Here is a 13062-nt window from a genome sequence, read left to right on the forward strand (position 1 = left end):
TATTCTAACAAATCTACAAAAAGGCAAACAAATTGCGCGCACAATGGCGGAGAACAAACTTGACTAATGAAAACAAAAACAGCACGATGTCATGACTATATACAAAAACAAAACTAAACAACTGTGACATAACAAAACCAAAAACTTGACATGGGCGTGAGGGGAAAAAGCATGGCTTGGCATGAAGGTGTTTAGGAATATGGAGGTATGTAGGTAGGTAAAGTTGCCAGGACAAAGAACAGAAACAGAATGGCTTAAATAGCAGTGACATGATCAGTGGTGGAACAGGTGCTTGACATGACAGCTGAAACTAATGAGTTGGCATGGTAACGAAAACAAACCAGGAAGTGCAAAACAGGAAACAAGTGCCCAAAAAAACTAAACAAAACATAATTTCCTGGGTGTGACAACTTCAACAATTCCCAAAAAAAAACATTCCAGGATTTCAGTTCAACTTCAACATTGTAGCATTCACAGGCAGTTCCTTCAGGAATTGCTTCATTTAATGCATCATTTTTGCAGCTCCTGGCACACAGTAGCATACGTGTCATTAAAGCAGGAATCATTAAATCCTTGACAAGATCCTTTTTAGTAGGTCAAAGCCTTGCCTGTGGGAACATCTAAAAATAGAGCAATGCTTTTGAATAAAGTATAAGGCGGGGGGAATAGTTTTCAAAGGAACACTTGGCTCTGTTGCAAATTTTTTTTGGACTTGTTTCATCTTTTTTTAATGTTTTTTTTTTTCCCCCAGATCAAAGGGTCTTGGTCGGGGAAGAACCGAGTGCAGAACCCCTACAGTCATAAGAACATCGTTAAGAACTGCTGCGAGGTGCTGTGTGGGCCGGCGTACCCCAGGTAAAGACCACGCTCCTTTTGTGATGAAGCGTTCAAATCACGTTGGCTGACGGCCGTGTCTCGCCCGCCAGCGTCTTGGACAGACGGGGGCTGATGCAGGAGGACTCGCCGGTTGCCGCGGCGTCCGCCCTCTCCTTCAATAACAGCAGCAACCCGGCGCTGCAAACCACTGTGAGTCTGACCCTCCCCCTCCCCCGCTCACACCTGGCCCATTCTCCCGGTGAAGAATAGAGAGCGCCAACATAAAACGGCGCCCAAGCCAATCAGAGAGAAAAAGGAAAGGCCAGGAAAAAGACGGAATGGTTAATGAGCAAGTGAAGCCTTTTTTGTTTGTACATATCTGTTTCTTTTTGAAGCTGTGATGTAAACGCCAGGATGCGCTAATCAGAATCCGCTTTATTGGCCAGGTGTGTTTAACAAAGACTGCTCTCTTTGTACTAAACACAAAACCAGTGAAGTTGGCACGTTGTGTAAATGGTAAATAAAAACAGAATACAATGATTTGCAAATCATTTTCAACTTATATTCAATTGAATAGACTGCAAAGACACAATATTTAATGTTTCAACTGAGAAACTCCATTTTTTTGTGTGCAAATAATCATTAACTGAGAATTTAAAGGCAGGAACACACTGCAAAAGAGTTGGCACAGTGGCATTTTTACCACTGTGTTACATGGCCTTTCCTTTTAACAACACTCTGTAAACGTTTGGGAACTGAGGAGACCAATTTTTGAAGCTTTTCAGGTGGAATTCTTTCCCATTCTTGCTTGATGTGCAGCTTTAGTTGTTCAACAGTCCGGGGTCTCCGTTGTGGTATTTTAGGCTTCATAATGCGCCACACATTTTCAATGGGAGACAGGTCTGGACTACATGCAGGCCAGTCTAGTACCCGCACTCTTTTACTATAAAGCCAGGCCGTCGTAACACATGGCTTGGCATTGTCTTGCTGAAATAAGCAGGGGCGTCCATGATAACGTTGCTTGGAAGGCAACATATGTTGCTCCAAAACCTGTACGTACCTTTCAGCATTATTGGTGCCTTCACAGATGTGTAAGTTACCCATGCCTTGGGCACTAATACACCCCTATACCAACACCGATGCTGGCTTTTCAACTTTGCGCCTATAAGAATCCGGATGGTTATTATCCTTTTGGGTGTGGAGGACACGACGTCCACAGTCTCAAGAAAAAATATCAAATGTGGACTCATCAGACCACATAACACTTTTACACTTTGCATCAGTCCATCTGAGATGAGCTTGGGCCTAGCGTTTCTGGGTGTTGTTGATAAATGGCTTTGGCTTTGCATAGTAGAGTTTTAACTTGCACTTACAGACGTAGCGACAATTTGTAGTTACTGACAGTGGTTTTCTGAAGTGGTCCTGAGCCCATGTGGTGATATCCTTTACACACTGATGTCACTTTTTGATGCAGTACCGCCTGAGGGATCGAAGATCTGTAATATCATCGCTTACGCGCAGGGATTTCTCCATATTCTCTGAACCTTTTGATGAAATTACGGACCGTAGATGGTGAAATCCCTAAATTCCTTGCAATAGCTCGTTGAGAAATGTTGGTCTTAAACTGTTGGACAATTTGCTCATGCATTTGTTCACAAAGTGGTGAGCCTCGCCCCGTCCTTGTTTGTAAATGACTGAGCATTTCATGGAAGCTGCTTTTATACCCAATCCTGGCACCCACCTGTTCCCAATCAGCTTGTTCACCTGTGGGATGTTCCAAATAAGTGTTTGATGAGCATTCCTCAACTTTCTCAGTCTTTTTTTTGCCAGATTTTTTGAAACATAGTGCAGGTATCAAATTCCAAATGAGCTAATATTTGCAAAAAAATAAAGTTTTCCAGTTCAAACGTTAAATATCTTGTGTTTGCAGTCTATTCAATTGAATATAGGTTAAAAAAGGATTTTCGAATCATTGTATTCTGTTTTTATTTACGATTTACACAACGTGCCATCTTCACTGGTTTTGGGGTTTGTACAATGTAAACAATGAATATTAGAAATTAAGTAAAAATATAAACAATTACCTGAAGAGCAAATATGTTAAATAATATAAAGTCGTTTGTGAGATCTTAATAAGCATCAGCTGTCAGTGATAAAAAGCATTAACGTAATATTATTATTGGCATTTTTAATAAATAATAATTACCTTGTTTCTTTGAATTGCCGCAGGACATATAGTATGTGCCTTCCTTAAATTACTGCCGGGTCAAACTCGCTTCGCAAAATAATTAGCGCACGCTTAGTATTACCGCCTGGTCAAACTCTTGACGTCACGAGTGACACTTCCCCTGTTATCATTTTCAAAATGGAGGAGGCTGATTTCAATACCGGTAATTTGAAATCGCATAAAGGGAAGAAGATTAAGAGCTATTCAGTAGGATTTAAGGTCCAAGCTTACATCACACTCAAATTTTTACTGCATGCCTTTGGTAAGCGTAAGAGTGAGAAGAGGTTTTAAATTAATTAGCGCCCCGGCGGCAATTCAAGGAAATAAGGTATTCTTATTGACACTTTTATTTCATTTCATTTCATTTCATTTTTATTTATCCCATTCATTGATGTGCATTTCGAACGATATGTAATTATATCACAATTATACAATTTAAATTCACACAATTCACGAGAAGGAGCAGGATGAAGAAAATCTTATAATTTCCTGCCCCCTTTGACATCGTACATTATCCTACTTCATAAATATCATTTAAGCCGACACATGTATCCAAATGTAATGAAACAATCAAAAACAAAAAACACAAGAAAAACATTATTAACATATTGGCACATTTAGTAAATAATAATAATGTTGTTTTGTATGTTTTGTATTGCATTAATTGATTGACTAATTTATTCATTTAATGATTAAAATTGTATTTTTTTATTTGAGTTTTTTTTTCCTTATGTGGCTTGAATGAGAGATTCTGTTCATCAAATTTTAACCTTATTCTTAAAAATGTTTTATTCATTTTTTTTCTAGCGTAATTTGGATTTATTTGGGATGCTAATGTTATCGTACATGAAGATAGCCTATATTTTCAAAAATGGATTCCTATTGAAAAAAAATTGAATTAAAATAACAGCTTTTTTTATTTTATTGATATTTTAAAAATTATACATCGATTTAGAATCGGGATGAACAATGAATCGATTTTTTTGGTGCACCCCTAATAAATGGTCTGTTGTTGCATTTATGGGTCTCAGCGTGAAAGAAGCTGACTCGTCTCTTCTGCCCCCAGAAAACCACGGCGCCGCTCATCCCAAACGAGCACACACCGGACGAAGCCAAGCCGAGCGTCGCCGCCTCGGCAGAGTCCGACTCGTCCTCCCCCAAAGAGGACCGCCCCTCCTCGACCGCCGTCCCGCCTTTGGCGTCCCCCGAGGCCGACGCCGAGGCCTCCGCGGTCAAGGACAAGAGCCACTAGCTGCACCAGCGGCCTCCCTCTTCAGTCCCGTACGGACGGGCACTTGAATCATCGAGTGACACATCCTCCTCGGGGAGAGGAGTGATTTCATGGAACGTCAGCATCTTTGACGAAAACCCACCCTGGGGGGGAAGGAGGACTACTGGAGGCGGGGTAACAGTGCGCATGACAAACCCACTCAGATTATTATTAAAAACATGAAACGTGAGCGTCTCCTATACTCCAGGGACGACTTCTCCACTAGTGTAAATCCTCATCCGAGTCCAGTGTGTGCACACATACATACCCTATGCAAATCATCAAGGCTGGGTGTAAATAGACACACCTGTGTAGCAGTCATACTCTAAAGGCTCCATACAGTATTCTGAGAATTGCTGCATCCAGTACTGTTACTAGAAACTGCAATGTCCGCCCTTTCCTTTTTGATATATTCTTGTACAATACCGTATCCTGATAAACACGCTTCATGCACATGAAATATCATCTCTCACCTTCACACTACGTGCGTTCATGAGCGTGAGACCAAACCCCCCGACTTTTGACGTTTTTAGACGCTAGTAGCAACCGTGCCTTACAATGGACGTCAGCAAACAGCTGAAACAAAAACAAAGAAAAAACATTTGCAGTCCGATGTTAGATTGAGAGTGCGTTTACACTTGTGATGTTTGGCTCGGTTGAAATAAGGAGTAAACACAACCGGTACGGCAAAAAAAAGATGCAGGGATGGCAAATGTGTAAGTGAGGTCTTCTTTGAAAGGATTTTGGTGAAATCTAAGGTGGAATGTTGGAGTTATGTCACCATCGAGTCCACACTTGGTCACAAAGTCGCAGTGGGAAGACTTGAGTGGGCAAAAAACTGCGCAGCATTTCTCCTTTTGGACTTGAGTCTGTAGCTTTTTGGGTGGAGCAACTCTTAAATGAGGGCGTTCCCCTATTAAATCTTGCTTTGCACCTTTTTATCCCATAGACTTAAGTCAATGTGCAAGCTTTTTGACTTATCATTGGTCTAATGTATATGTACATGTATGTATGTATATGTGTTTGTATATATATATATATATATATATATATATATATACACATATATATATATATACACATATATATATGTATGTATGCATATATGTGTGTATATGTATGTATGTATATATGAATACATATGTGTATATATGTATTGTGTATTTATACATATATGTGTATATATCAATCAATCAATCAATGTTTACTTATATAGCCCTAAATCACTAGTGTCTCAAAGGGCTGCACAAACCACAACACGAACCACTACGACATCCTCGGTAGGCCCACATAAGGGCAAGGAAAACTCACACGTCGGTGACAATGATGACTATGAGAACCTTGGAGAGGAGGAAAGCAATGGATGTCGAGCGGGGCTAACATGATACTGTGAAAGTTCAATCCATAATGGATCCAACACAGTCGCAAGAGTCCAGTCCAAAGCGGATCCAACACAGCAGCGAGAGTCCCGTTCACAGTTTGTATATATTTGTATATGTTTATTTATATATACATATGTGTATGTATATATATAAATATGTGTACATGTATGTATGTATGTGTGTATGTACATATATATGTATGTATGTATATTTGTATGTACATACATGTATAAAAATATATATTTATGTGTATACATATATATATATATATATATATATATATATATATATATATATATATATACATACACACACGTGTGTATATATACACATATGTAAATATGTATATCTGTGTATATATATATGTATATGTGTGTATGTATGTATATATATGTATGTATGTATATATATATATACATATATATATGTTTGTATGTCTGTGTGTGTATGTATATATATATATATATATATATATATATATATACATACACTTGTATATATACATGTATGTAAATATGTATATCTATGTAAATATGTGTGTACGTATGTATGTATGTATGTATGTTTATACATATGAACATATATATGTATATTTATATACATAAATGTGTGTGTGTGTATATATATATATATATATATATATATACACATGTATATATGTACAGTATGTATATACATATGTATGTATAGATGTATATTTGTGTGTATATATACAGTATCTGTGTGTATATATGTGTATATACACATATGTACACACATATATATATATATATGTATATGTACACATATATACACATACATTTCACTAAAGCTAAATGTATGGTCATTAACCTGAATTACTCACAATATCCATATGTCAGTGGCAAAGTTATAGACATTATACCACCCGTACCGTGTTCATTTAGTTAACTAGAAACGTTTGTCTTGGTTATCTTCGAGAACCTATTTTCCCCTCACTTAAACAGGTTTTGTTGCAAATTTAGTTCCCGAGACGCTCTGCAAAACCTTCATTGAAATGGTTTCAAGACAACTTCAAAGATGTTATTCTTGATAATTCATATTTTAGTCAACAAAATTGACTGTAATTTTAGTTAACCCCAAATGTGTTATTTAGTCAACTGAAACTAAATCAATTTAGATGATTAAATATGATTAAAACTAAAAAAAAGGTTTTCCTAAAGACAATGGCTTAAACCAAGTTAAAAACTGTTGACGACAACTCAGACAAACATTTCTAGTCAACAAAATGAACACTGATATCACCCTCAGATATTGAAATTAACTATCAAATATCAAAATGCGCAGATGTTTACCTGCTGTGTTTCTGTGAAAGTGGAAAAGAATGAGGGTGCAACAACGGCATTAAAACGCTGTACGTTTGGACATCCTGGGACGTTAAAGTCAAAACAATCGTGTCTGGATCATTGAACTATGCCACTGTTTTTTAGAAATATCGTATCAGACACTATAAAATGGCCGAGGATGTAATCTCATAAAATCAGTACACAAGTGAAATACTATTATCGTTATTAGTAGTCGGTGTATTCACATCCGGCCAGGAAGAAGAAGCTGTTGTTGCGTGCATACACACATTACTTCGCCCTGACGCATTAATAGAAACGTGCTTGAGTGTAAACATGAAAATAGGAGCCCTAAGTGATCACAAATGTCTTTTTTATTTAGATTTTTTTTTTTTGGTCCGGACCAAAGTACCAAACCACAAGTGTGAACGCAGCCAAAGTCAAAATAATGAAATCATTATTAATGAATTTATTAGATTGGCAAATCCTCCAATGAAGTCGGTTTCAGGTGCGAGGCAAGAAAACCCTCGGAAAAAATAAAGACAAATGTTTTTTCCTAACCTTACTAGCTAACTTAAGTCACGTTTTAAGGTTTAAATAAATTGTTAGAGCGAGTAAACCGTGTCAGGGTTTGGCAATGAACACAAAAAATGCGCCGGAAAATCGTTTTTTCCGGGGATGCTTGAACTGTATTGTGTTCACTCACTGTACAGTTTTTGAAAATGAACGCTCCAAGTGCCACCATAATGACCCACATTGAAGTACAGTAGCGTGGTAGGGCCAAGTATTCATTAAAAAAAACAAGGCAGAGGTTTTATCTGACAAGTATACGTAATATTTTGGCCACTAACATTACACACGGTTTGAACAGTAACACTGTGTTACAATATTTAATGGAGTGATCCTTTGAAGCCTGTTTGGGAATCCCTGCTCTGATTTATTTATTGTCATGCTGAAAGTCCTGTGAGAAGATTGAGACTCATGTCTTATCATTGGGAGACTATTGTTAGCTTAGCTTAGCATAGTGGATTAGTGGGTCGGCAACCCAAAATGTTGAAAGAGCCATATTGGACCAAAAATAAAAAAATGTAATCTGTCTGGAGCCGCAAAAAATTAAAAGTCTTATATAAGTCTTATAATGAATGCAACACATGTTGCAAGTGTCTATAGTAGCTATTAGGGGTGTGGGAAAAAATAGATTCAAATACGAATCGCGATTCTCACGTTGTGCGATTCAGAATCGATTCTCTTTTTTTTTTTAATCTTTTTTTTTTTTGTTTTGTTTAATCAATCCAACTGGGGTAGATCCTGCTGAAATCGTATGCATTGAATGAATACAGAATCGTTTTGAATCGGAAAAATATCGTTTTTGAATCGGGAATCGCTTTGAAACGAAAAAATCAATATATCATCGAATCGCGACCCCAAGAATCGATATTGAATCGAATCGTGGGACACCCAATGGTTCGCAGCCCTAGTAGCTATATTAGCCTACTATCAAAATGACTTTAAAAGTCTTAGTTAAGTGTTGTGACGAAGGCAACATGTGACGTAAGTGTCCATATTAGCTATATTAGCCTACTACCAAAGGCTGACGTAAAATTTTCGTTGACCGAAATGTTGTATTTTAATTTTTATTCTACACATTTTTTTGCAACATTGCAAATCATGAGTAAATTGGAGGCTTGTGAGAGGGTGAGAGAACTTCTAGAAATGACTGGCTCAGAAAAAATCAAAGGTAAAGATGTGTGTGTCCAAGTTTAAGAAAACGGCAGGCTGTCTTCTTCTAATGGATTTATTAACATTTTTGCAAGCTGGGTAACGTTTGCTGTGGTCTGGAACAACATGGCACACAAAAAACTATGAGAAATGCAACCAATATTACAGATAATGTGTCATGAGACATGCAAATGTAAATTAAATACACAGAGGACATAAGTGAAGGACATTAAATTAGATGAAATATACCTACAAACGAGATTAGCTTAAAATAGCATGTTAGCATCGATTAGCCTGCAGTCATGGATTGACCAAATATGCCTGATAAGGACTCCAGCAAGTAACATAAAAAAATCAACAAAGCTCACTTTTGTGCATTCACGCACAGCATAAAACGTCCGGTGGACAAAATGAAACAAAGAAGAAGTTGCATAGAATACGTCTTTCTGTAGCAGCATCGGAGAAAGTTGTACATGTAAACAAACTATGATGAGTTCGGGGATCGCTGAAATTAGGACAAAAAATGTGCCTGCCAAATACTCTCATCAGTGAAGCATGTTTAATATAAATGGTGGGATTTCTAATTAGGAAGGTTTGTTGTCCTACAGAAAATATATTAAAACAAAAACTATATTCTTTTTTTTTTATCTCTTTCCTTTTTCACACATCTCTGAACGAGATCCAGGGAGCCACTAGGGCGGCGCTAAAGTACTAAAGGGACCCACTTTGTTGGATTTTACTAAAATAAAGAAGTTTATCTTGCTATTTGAAAAGAGTTAGACTGTTCAAAAGTGTGTTTAAATATGCTTTATGTTTACTTAGCCTCTGTATTTTTGATGAGCTAATTAGCATCAGCCAATGGGCTGCAAAAGTCACCAGCAGGGGGCGTTCTTACAAACTTTTAGCGCGCCCAAAATGCATCTTTGGTGCATGTGCCTCAATCTTCCCCCCGACTTTCAGGAAGGAAACAATTCAAGTGCAGTCTTCTCCCACGCGCGTTATCCTTTTTCTTTACGGTATCAATGTGGGGAAAAAAAACTCTTCCACAGGCTGGGACGTCGATGAGTAACGAGCAAGGAGCAAAAAAAAAAAAAAAAATCGACGCCATTGTTGGACTGTACATATATTTACAGGTCGCGCTGTCGCTTGGTACTGAATCAAGCAAAAGTTGGAAGTGTTGCCCGAGCACCGCCTAGAATCCGGATCGTCAATCTTGCCTGCGAGGAATAAAAACGGAGAGATTGAAAGTTGGAGACGCATGAGGACGGATGTGACGGAGCCCCCTTTTTTTTTCTAGTGTTAGTTTGTGATTGTGCACTGTTGTGTGTGGAAAAGAAGTGTTTGTGGATTTTACGTGTGTAGAAGTGGGGAATTATTACCACAGATCTGGTGGAGCCTTTTACTACTCAGCATTATGGGTTATTTCCAAATCAGTCAGAAGGAAAGCGGGGATTTTTGGAGCTGGACGGATACTGAAGCCTTTTAATGTTTGATTTCCCCACATTTAGGAAGGAAAACAAAAGGCTGAATGTATGAGACTGATAATGTTATGTATACAGATGGAGTACTTGACCATTTATTTATGTTTGCTAGTAACACTGTGATTCCACGACGTGTTTCCTTCCAGTTACTCTACACTTCTTTTTACATGATCAATATGTCTGGTAAATAAACCATATTGTCTTATAATACTGCTTATTGATTCATATTGGATTCTAAGAGTGAATGTTTTTTTTTGTTGGAATGCTTTTTTCTGGACATTTGGTAAAAAAAACAAAAAACACATTATATATGTTTTATTTATTGCTTTGTATATTACACATTTTATTTTTATTTGTAAAAGTGAGTATCTTATTTTTTGTAATCAAAATTGTTAATTGCATTATTGTATCAAGTAACAACACATTCATTTTTATTTCTAAAAGTATTTTACTATTTATTTTCTTACTCAGTCCATTTGACCAAGCACCACTTTTTTTTTATTGCATGCACAGTAGAAGAGAATTACATTGTAACTTATCATTATGTATATAATTTTATTGGTAATTGCATTATCATGTCAAGTAACTACACATTTATTTTTTATTTTTTTTACTAAAAATCACTGTCTACCGTCTAAGACAATTTCTTTTTGCAAAAACTTTTGAAGATACATTTTCTTTATATAACTTTAAATTACAAGTAAATATATGTATATAAATATATATACATATATATATATATACATATACGTATGTGTATATATATATATACATATGTATGTGTGTATATATATATATGTATACATATGAATATACATATGTGTATATGCATATATCACTTTAAATTACAAGTAAATATACATATATATATATATATTAGGGCTGGGCAACGGTTAAAAATTTTAATCGAAGTTAATCGCACTATTTCTCCGATTAATCGCGATTAACTGCATTGTATACGCAAAGCCCAACAATGAATTCAAAAGTAGTGTGTAGTGCACCTTTATTGGAATATTCTCCCACATGAACAAGAGCGCCAAAACATTTGTTGTGCAAACACAATTTAAATCAGTCCTTGTTAAACAGTAGCAGTTAAATAGCATATTTTATGAAAATCAACTCAAAAAATGTAAATACAAACATTTAAGCTTATTGCCACTGCCAGGGTATTTAAGTTATCCTGTTTGTTACGGAAAATAAATATAATCGACATACAAATCTCTGAGCCACAATCATAACATCTGAACAGGGAATTTCTGAGGTAACCGCAGAAACATTTTTTTTTTCAGGGATCTTATGTTTAAAAAAACCTATATGATAGGTAGTGGGCTGTTTTAGGGAATTTTTGACCAAATTATCCTTACTAGCAATATTAATAATGTGTTTATTCTGCGTAGTGCACTTAAAATAATTATGACCATATCTAGGAATTGATATGATGGGAATTTTCCGATTGTTTGCTTGGTGCTTTGATAAACTGAACGCATCATATACATGGTACTATATTGTTATGAGCCAGGGAAATAAAGAACTACCCTACCCAGCATGCAACAGGAGTGACGAGCATGCGCGGTAGCCCGGTATAGGTTGTTGTGTCGCCATGACAGCATCTTGTATGTTGTGATATGCATGCTCTGAAAGTAAACGTTAAGAACTCAGCCTGTTAGGAACTCGCATGTCTGCTGTTGTGTGTCCCCGAGTATGCAAGAATCAAGGAGAAAGTAGTGAAGGTAAGATGAATTTAATGTGGCACTCATAAGAAAACAAATAAACATAAAGCAGTCGTGCAAAGTAACGTTCTCAACATGATATTAACATAAACATAAATAGACCTGTGTTGATTGACAGCAGCTGAGGACCGCTGCCAATCAACGGCGAGTGTGACAAAAACAGTGCTCAGCGGAGTAAACAGGAAGTATAACAAAATAAGAGCACTGAACAGGAAATAAAGTACAAAACACGAAAAACTATCAGAAATTAAGTGAAAGATTGTCACACAGCCAACACTCCTCGTCTGCATTATTCATAAATAGAAAGACTACACATATACTCCGCTGCTTCACAAGCCGCTGGATGTAGCCGGCAAAGTATTCCCATGCTAGCTAGCCGGTCTAGCAAGCATGCGTCATTCAGTCCAAAACGGCCCGATCTATCCACATCCAGAATTGTCTGGCGGTCGTAAGTGATCCCGGAGTGACCACGCTGTAAGCCAGCCATGAAATTTGCAGAATTGTCTGGTATTTTTGCCAAATATTCCATCTTTACCAACAGCCCCTCGACGCCGAAGTCAATCCGGGCGACGACGTCTTGTTAAGAAAAGGCGTTAACAAAATAAAAGCATGTAAACAACATACGCAAATGTGCGATAAAATAATTGTCGGCGTTAATAGATTGATGAGTTAACTCGTAATTAACGCATTAATTTGCCCACCCCTAATATATATACATATATGTGTATAGTGTATATATATCTATATATACACGTGTATATATATGTGTGTGTATATATATGTAAATATGTATATATACGTGTATGTAAATGTATATATGTGTATGTATATAAACATTCCAAGACAATTTATTTTTGCAAAAATTTTTGAAGATACATTTTCTTTATATAACTTTAAAATACAAGTAAATATATGTATATATACATATTCATATGTATATATACATATGTATGTATGTATATATACATATGTAAATACATACATATATGTGTATATATATATGTGTATATATACATATGTATATATAACTTTAAATTACAAGTAAATATACATATATTTATATATATACATATATATGTGTATATATATATCTATATATACACGTGTATATATATGTATGTAAATATGTATATATA

The 13062-nt window shown here is 36.3% G+C and overlaps 1 protein-coding gene across 1 annotated transcript in view; it reads left to right on the forward strand.

Annotated features, from left to right (window-relative positions):
• The window catches only part of zdhhc9 (zinc finger DHHC-type palmitoyltransferase 9), a 102252-nt gene extending 97479 nt beyond the window's left edge, over window positions 1-4773 (forward strand). The window contains exons 7-9 of the mRNA XM_061892197.1: window positions 752-855; window positions 927-1026; window positions 4110-4773. Coding sequence (XP_061748181.1) covers window positions 752-855; window positions 927-1026; window positions 4110-4295 — 390 coding nt within the window. The 3' untranslated portion in view covers window positions 4296-4773. The remainder of the gene's footprint in view (window positions 1-751; window positions 856-926; window positions 1027-4109) is intronic.
• Window positions 4774-13062: the final 8289 nt, after the last annotated feature.

The sequence above is a fragment of the Nerophis ophidion genome, linkage group LG29 (genome assembly GCF_033978795.1).
Source record: "Nerophis ophidion isolate RoL-2023_Sa linkage group LG29, RoL_Noph_v1.0, whole genome shotgun sequence".
Classification (NCBI taxonomy): domain Eukaryota; kingdom Metazoa; phylum Chordata; class Actinopteri; order Syngnathiformes; family Syngnathidae; genus Nerophis; species Nerophis ophidion.